Source organism: Podarcis muralis, chromosome 1 (genome assembly GCF_964188315.1).
Source record: "Podarcis muralis chromosome 1, rPodMur119.hap1.1, whole genome shotgun sequence".
Lineage (NCBI taxonomy): Eukaryota > Metazoa > Chordata > Lepidosauria > Squamata > Lacertidae > Podarcis > Podarcis muralis.
The window spans coordinates 130153200-130161170 of NC_135655.1; the positions used below are offsets into that span (position 1 = coordinate 130153200).

The following is a 7971-nucleotide window of genomic DNA, read 5'->3' on the forward strand; positions in this document are numbered from 1 at the left end:
GGCCCGTACGGGCAGGGGTACCTTTACCTTTACCTATGGCAATAGGAACCATTTAGATTGCCCTGGTGTGTTCTTCCTACAAGCATGTAGCTGGCAATTCTTGGAAACAGAATGCTGAACTAGTTGGAACTTCGGTCTGATCCAGAAGGGCCCTTATGTTCTTAAAAATGTGAGATAAATGTAGGATGCAGCCCCTAAGGTCACCAAGGTGGCGTCCCATAGGCCATAGGCTAGATGGGATCTACCTCTGTGACAGATCCTTCAAAGCCCTAGCCCAGCAAACATTGGAATTCTGAAGTCAGCTGGGCGAAAAAGGGGATAGCAGCTTTGATCCAGAGGCATCCTGGTCGTGTGACTTACCCTCAAATGAGGGAGAAATTTAGTCACACGCCTAAGCAGAACTAAATCTTTCCTCCTATTGTTTCCAGTGGTATGGAAATATTAAAAAAAAAAAAAACCAAAGAGGGAAACAGTCAAAGGGATACCAGGGTTTTCCTCTGCCTTGTACTCCTGCCTTCCACCTTGAGCCATTGTGCATCCACCCAGGATTGCAGTTTTAGAGATTTCTTATTAAGAATCAATATTCAGCAGATAGACTTCATAAGTCTGTTTATACAGTTGTGTAAGCAGTACTAGGTTTTTTAGATCATCTTGATAAGGATTCCTGTTTGCTGCTTTACAAGTTCTGTCGTTTCTTCTGCCTATACTTCCAGTCACTAAAGCTAGGTTTATGCTGTTTGTCATGTAAAACCCTCCAGAGTTCAGATGACACACAGGAATTTCTAACCATAGTGAAACAAGATAAGAAACTGATAACAAAAGGGTTTGGAATTTAGGAGGAGAAGATTAAAGGCAAGAATGCAGTAGGAATGCTGAAATATTAAGAAGGGTTTCACAATCCTGAAATCCTGGTTATGCTGAATGTTGACGACGTACCTATAGATCTTTGAGCAATTTATGTTCCACAAGTGAAGGCACCTGATAGCCTTGCCAATATCTACACATGTTTGGTTTTTGCTTGTTTGTTTTTTAAATTTAAAAACATTATTTTCTTTTTGGGGGAAACAGACTTTTACTTGCTTTTTCTTTATTGTGTTTTCATATTCACCAGTCAACCAGGTTAGCAAGTGCTGGCCAGATACCACCTATGGATCCCATAACTGCCTTCTGCTACCAAGAGCGTCAATGACATCCCCTTTTAGCAGAGGCCAGGCTTTATAAAGTCCCATGTTCCTCTGAGCATGTTTGTTCAGAGTAGATAGGAGACCACAGTTTCTTACACTACTTGGGTCTTCAGATTTTCATGTATAGAAGAGGACCTCATGGTGTGGGTTTGCTGACCATATTCTCACCTTTACATCTGTTTTTACTTAAGTATGTTTAAAACGATAACATTACTGTGCTCTTATACCTAGATCTCCACTATTGCAGAAAGTGAAGATTCACAGGAATCCGTGGACAGCGTCACAGACTCCCAGAAACGCAGGGAGATTCTTTCCAGACGACCTTCTTACAGGTAGGAATTTAATTTCTCTTACACACATGCAGCAAATCAGCTTCTTATAATTACTGTCTAGTGACACGTCAGACAAAAGTCATTTAGCTTTCAGTTTTCTTAACAACCAGTTTCTTTGTTGTTCTACAAACTCCAGTACAAGTTATAGTCATACTGCATAACTATAATGTGTTCCAGATGTTTGGCATGAGGCTTCTCCTAACCCGGTTTGAAGAGAGGAAGTGAAATCTTGTTAGGCTAGCACAATGATTCAGTTCAATACGGCCCAGTGCACCTAAATCAGTTGGATTATCCCAAACTGTACCATAGGGACAGAAATCCTTTTTGGCTTCAGCATACAGTTTGTTGCTAAGAGATATTAATCTTGAAGTGTTGTGTTCAAATCCTGCTTGGGTATCCATAGGTCAAGTCCTGCTGAGAAAGTAAGAGCCATATTCAAAGGCATTTCACATCTGCATACCTGTTGCTATAGGAGCAAATGGCAGATGAGGCTTCATGCTCCTAGCTAACCACCATAGGGAACAGGATACTGGAACGGATGGGCCCTCTGTCTGATCCAGCCAGGCTTTCCTTAGGTTCTTACCCTGCCAGTGTGACAGCCTGGGCATTCCGTCCCTGCCCTTCCAGTTATACCAATTCTCCTGCCCAAAAATACAGAAGCTACGAGAACCTAGTGAGATTTCTACAATATTCTTCCCTTTTCAGAAAAATCTTGAACGACTTGTCGTCAGATGCTCCAGGGGTGCCACGGATTGAAGAAGAAAAGTCTGAAGAGGAAGCAACAGCACCTGCCATCACGACTGTCACGGTGCCAACTCCAATTTACCAGACAAGCAGTGGGCAATACAGTATGTTGCTTGTGTTTCTCATCTGATAAGTGGAGAGGCAGAATACTTCAGAGATTTGGTTTTTAAAAGATGGCAAGAATGCTTAGTATTTATATTATGAATTTTTCCCAAGTGCTCAAAACGTGAAGCCCCACATTTGCCACTCCCAAGGTTTGAAATTGTGGTGTCAGAAATGCTGGAAGGAGAGAAACAGGAAATACGTGGGAAGAGGCCAAAAGGTAATACAGACAGGACACAGTGCTATTTTTCTAGAAAAAGAGAACTCGCCATGGGCACCTTCCTTGTTCTCTTAAAATGGCAATGGCGCCTACCTGAGAGGTGCTGGAACCCACCTGAGAGGCGCCAGGAGTAAGTTCCTGTGAGTTCCCCCTGGGGGAAAAAAGTGCCCTTTGGATTCAAAGGTTCCTACTTTCACCAAAGGCCAGCTTCCTGATCTGGCAAAATAAACAACACTTCCTTGATGCAATGGATGGGTAGAACAGGGGGTTTCTTGAGCAGCACACAATTTGAAGTGAGCACAGCCAACAAAGTCTGTTTATATACAATTCTGAAGGTCTTTTTTCAGCCCAAACACCCTTCACCTGTCCTAGCTGAAGGTATATTATTGGGTAGGGGGGTTGCCCGTACATAGAACAGCTTTGTCCTACTTCCTCAGTGTGGGATACCGTGCCAGCTTGAGCCATTATGACTATGAAGGACGAGCTGACTCAAGCAGTTGAGGTGGTAGTTTATCAAGTGATAAGGTGATTGCATTCCACTTTTAACTCCTATTGACGCTGGTTCTGTGATCATTGCTTTGCAGTAGCTATTGCATGCAAGCATGCTTCCATGTTCCAGTTGCAGTTTTCATGTGAAAAGCATTGCCATGTGGATTGTCCTTACTCAGTAAACTTTCAGGGCTGGAGTTGGGGGGGGGGGGGCAGATGAAGAGCATGGTGCTTGCAACTGTTTTTTGCCCTGGTCCCCAGTGTGGTCCTGGTTTTCTTTTAGGGACTGGTGTTGCTGATACCAACCATCAATATGGCAATGCTCTGCATGCAGGTATTGTCTGCATGAATGGACTGGTGTAAATGTGGAGGAGCTGAGGAGTCTTGTGCTAGAAGCGCTGAATGAGGGGACCGTGTGTGAACGGTATTTGTGCTTCCGTCTGGATGAGGTGGAACAGACCGAGGGACTTCATGAAAGAGAATAGACTCATGAAATAAAAACCAGAAGAGAAACTGTATGTGAAGAACGAAAAGGAACTGAGATAAAGAGACGGAGGAATGCTAGAATGGAGATCTGAGAAAAGGGTGTAGATTAAAGCCTAACCGTGCAGGGTAGAGCAGTGTTTCCCAACCTTTTTTGGGCAAAGGCACACTTGTTTCATGAAAAAAATCTCGAGGCACACCACCATTAGAAAATGTTTAAAAAATTAACTCTGTGCCTATATTGACTATATATAAAGTAACTCTCTTTAATAGGAATCAAATAAACACAAAGATAGTATTTTATAATTACAGTGGTGCCTCGCAAGACGAAATTAATTCGTTCCGCAAGTCTCTTCGTCTTGCGAGTTTTTCGTCTTGCGATGCACGGTTTCCCATAGGAATGCATTGAAAATCAATTAATGCGTTCCTAGGGAAACCGCCTTCAGACCAGGTCCGGGGACAGTCTGTCCCCCGACCTCTTCTGAAGGCTGGGGGGGGACAAGGGCTTTTCTTCCCACCCCCAGCATTTTAAAAAATCCCGGGACAGCGGAGGACGTCTCCGCTGTCCGGGGCGATCTTAAAATGCTGACGGGCGGCATTTTAAAATCGCCCGGGACAGCGGAGGACTTCTCCGCTGTCCGGGGCGATTTAAAAGCCCCTGGGAAGGCAGCCAGGGGGGACAAAGACTTTCACCCCCGCCAGCCTTCAGAAGAGGTCCTGGACCTCTTCTGAAGGCTGGCGGGGGGCGAAAGTCTTTGCTCCCCCCCCCCCCCCGCCTGCCTTCAAAAGCCCTCCGGGACAGCGGAGAAACGCGCTGCGTTTCTCCGCTCTCCCGGGAAGGCAGGCAGGGGGGAGCAAAGACTTTTGCCCCCCGCTGGCCTTCAGAAGAGGTCCTGGACCTCTTCTGAAGGCTGGCGGGGGCGAAAGTCTTTGCTCCCCCTGCCTGCCTTCAAAAGCTGACCGGCCCAGGCTTCGCGGACCTCTCCGCAAGCAGCGGCAGCACTGCCGCTGCTTGCGGACAGGTGCCAGCATGCCGAAGCCTGGGCGCGCCGAGATCAACGCGCCCAGGCTTCCCGCCCCGCCGCCCGGGATCGGGGCATCGTCCCGATGGCGGGCGGCGGGGGGAGGCGTTCCTGCCCCACCGCCCGGGATCGGGGCATCGTCCCGATGGCGGGCGGCGGCGGAGGCGTCCCCCCCCCCCCCGCCGCCTGGGATCGGGGCATCGTCCCGATGGCGGGCGGCGGGGGGAGGCGTTCCCCCCCCCCGCCGCCGCCCGGGATCGGGGCATCGTCCCGATGGCGGGCGGCGGGGGGAGGCCAATGCTGCGGGTCGCCAATGCTGCGGGCGGACATGGCGAGCTGGGCGGGACTCGGGCGCGCGCTGGGCGCCTGCTGCCTCCTGGGCCTCTTCTGCGGCGCTGCGCTGCCCTTCTCGCTGCAGGGCGCGAACGAGAAAGCACCCGCCTCCCTCCCACGGCACACCAGGTAACGTCTCGCGGCACACTAGTGTGCCGCGGAACACCGGTTGGGAAACACTGGGGTAGAGAAGAGGGGGAAACAAAATGAAAAAACAAAAAACCTTAATCATTAGAATGGGCAGAGCTTGATAGAGGCATGTCAGAAGTAGATTGATAACTTTGATGAGCTTTATGTCATTCGTTATTTGTAACTAATATTCTGTTGACCTACACATTTTTTCATATTACTGAAAATCTCACATAGTAAATACCTCATGATCACCAAGATCAATATTTAGAGGGTCTCATTGTTACTCTTGAAATGTAAGTTGTAAATATTTATTTTGCCCATAAAGTAGATATTTTCACTCTGCAGGAGGAAATTATTATCTAAATTTGGTTGTTTAAAAAAACACATGGTTGCAAGGAACAGAAACATAACTGGCAAGTTGATGACAGTTTTTTAACATTGGTCTGTGTGGTGATTGCAGTCCCAGCTGCTGGGGTTTCAGTCTCAGGGCAGTATCACCCTGGACTGACAACGGTAATGGCGCCACATCCATAAAAAACAAGAGTCTTGAAACGGACTTAATTCTCAAATTGTTGGTTTGACTAAAGGACTGAGGACAGTTGTGTGTATGGCACTGAGGAGGTCAATATTCTCATATGTTGACTCGCATCTGCCTGCTTTCAGTTGCCATCACCCAGGGAGGTGCAATCCAGCTGGCTAATAATGGCACCGATGGAGTCCAAGGCCTGCAGACGCTCACCATGACCAATGCCGCTGCAACCCAGCCTGGTACCACCATTTTACAGTACGCACAGACCACGGATGGACAGCAGATTCTCGTGCCCAGCAACCAAGTTGTTGTACAAGGTAAAGAAGAGCAGTTTTAAGCAATTTGCTCAAGTTTAGCACTAGATATATGCCGTGTGTGGAATTTTCCCCCCCATAGGGAATCACTGTACACATGTAATATTTGTGAAGCACCATACTTTTAAGCAAATACAGTGGTGCCTCGCAAGACGAAAAGAATCCGTTCCGCGATTCTCTTCGTCTAGCGGTTTTTTCGTCTTGCGAAGCAACCCTATTAGCGGATTAGCGCTATTAGCGGCTTAGTGGCTAAGCTGCTAAAAGGCTATTAGCGGCTTAGCGGCTTAGAAAAGGGGGGGGGGAAGCGAGGGAAAAAAACACAAGACTAGCAAGACGTTTTGTCTTGCGAAGCAAGCCCATAGGGAAAACCGTCTTGCGAAGCAACTCAGAAACGGAAAACCCTTTCGTCTAGCGGGTTTTCCGTCTTGCGAGGCATTCGTCTTGCGGGGCACCACTGTACCTGTTTCTAAGGAAGCTGCAATACACTCTGCTGTTCTAGCAATAGTGGGCAATAGACTAAAGTAGTTAGTAATGGGCCAGAATTCTGAATGCTAATAGCTAGACAATAGCATAGTTTTGTTTTTGGGGTTTTTAAAAGTGTCCTTCCTTCAAGGTTTTGTTTCTGGTGCTGCCAAGTAATCTTTGGCAACAGTAACCTATCAAAGGTGGGGACATTATTTACTTTTGGAGCAAAGAGCTATCCAAAAGCTAATTTGTTAGGTGGGGGTGCCCAAACTAGAGTTTACTCTTCTTGCTCCTTGAAAGTCCCTAGGGTTACTTTTAAGTTTAATTGAACATGACTGTTCACTAACCCACACAAAAACAATTATGTGCCTGGCCAAGCCTGATGAAAAAAAGAGCAATGGCTTTGAAGAATAATATGTGGGAAATAAGGAGTCAGGGAGAAACACAGGAGGAAACAGCTGTGCGCGGCAGAAGCCTATAATTTGACAAAGGTTCTGGGTAGGAGGAGCAGTAGCAATGGCTGCAGATAGCAATACTGCAGGCTGCAGATAGGGATGGTGGAGACTGGGAAAGGGTTGATTGTGAAGAGTCAGGAGGGGCCTTGTGGAAGAAGCAGTGCCGGCAGCCTGGAAGTGGGGTGTGATCTATTGAACTGGAGAAGGGTCTGGGCTAGAGAAGTAGAAGAGAGAGTTAGGGTGCGAAGAGGCCATATGAAACAGGATCAGAAAGTAAGAACGGGCAGGGATGAGCAAAGCAACAGAGGCAAGTAAGATGGGGAGAAAGAGGCAAACACATCATGGACATGTTACGTAAATATGTACATTTAGCCCAGCCACAAAGGCAGAAGCTTTACACAATTGCAGCACAGCACGGAAGCAACACAAAGGTGTCATCAACCGTGCAGCTTCAGGTAATGCGGGGAGAGGTTCTTCGTTTGAAATGACAGGTCCCCGTCCCCCCCAGTGTAGGCTTCCAGAGCTGTCAGACCTAATACCCCTGCATTCCCTGATGCTTTTTCCCCCCTCTTAGCTGCCTCAGGAGATGTCCAGACCTACCAAATTCGCACAGCACCTACAAGCACCATTGCACCTGGTGTCGTGATGGCATCCTCCCCAGCACTTCCCACCCAGCCAGCAGAGGAAGCAGCGCGGAAGAGAGAAGTCCGCCTAATGAAGAACAGGTTTGTGTGCTCTGGAGGACTGAGGTGGACCAGCAGACCCGGCCCCCCACAATCCTGCCAAAGGATTTGTTACCAGGTGGAACGGAGGGTGTGGCAGAAATTTGGCTGTGCCTGAAAAATAAAATAAGCAAAAATGTGGCTCCTAAGGGTAGCTTCAATACACACTGTATCCCTCAGCATGAAGGGCAAGAAAAGTTGTGGTGTGTAGTACCTTCCTCCTCTCACCACACCCCAAAATTACCTAGCTAAAAAATCAGTCCAAAAAGGAAAATAACACCAAATGCAAATATTCCTTACAATTTACCAACAATTTGAATTTAAGCCAGAGTCCATGCAAAAAGGGAAAATAACATCAAATGCAAAATATATACCATACAGTTGATCCATACAGTTGAATGGCATATGTGAAATTACCTCCCATTGCTTCAGAAGGTTCCTGATA

General features: G+C 47.3%; 1 protein-coding gene across 6 annotated transcripts in view; it reads left to right on the forward strand.

Annotated features, from left to right (window-relative positions):
* Positions 1-7971, forward strand: part of CREB1 (cAMP responsive element binding protein 1) — a 35211-nt gene that overhangs the window by 20754 nt on the left and 6486 nt on the right. For 5 of the 6 annotated variants that reach the window (XM_077918391.1, XM_077918383.1, XM_077918377.1 and 2 more), the window contains 5 exons: positions 1416-1516; positions 2222-2364; positions 3355-3405; positions 5705-5887; positions 7379-7529. In XM_077918391.1, the coding sequence (XP_077774517.1) occupies positions 1416-1516; positions 2222-2364; positions 3355-3405; positions 5705-5887; positions 7379-7529 (629 nt within the window). The remainder of the gene's footprint in view (positions 1-1415; positions 1517-2221; positions 2365-3354; positions 3406-5704; positions 5888-7378; positions 7530-7971) is intronic. The other variant, XM_028702498.2, reaches the window with a different exon arrangement.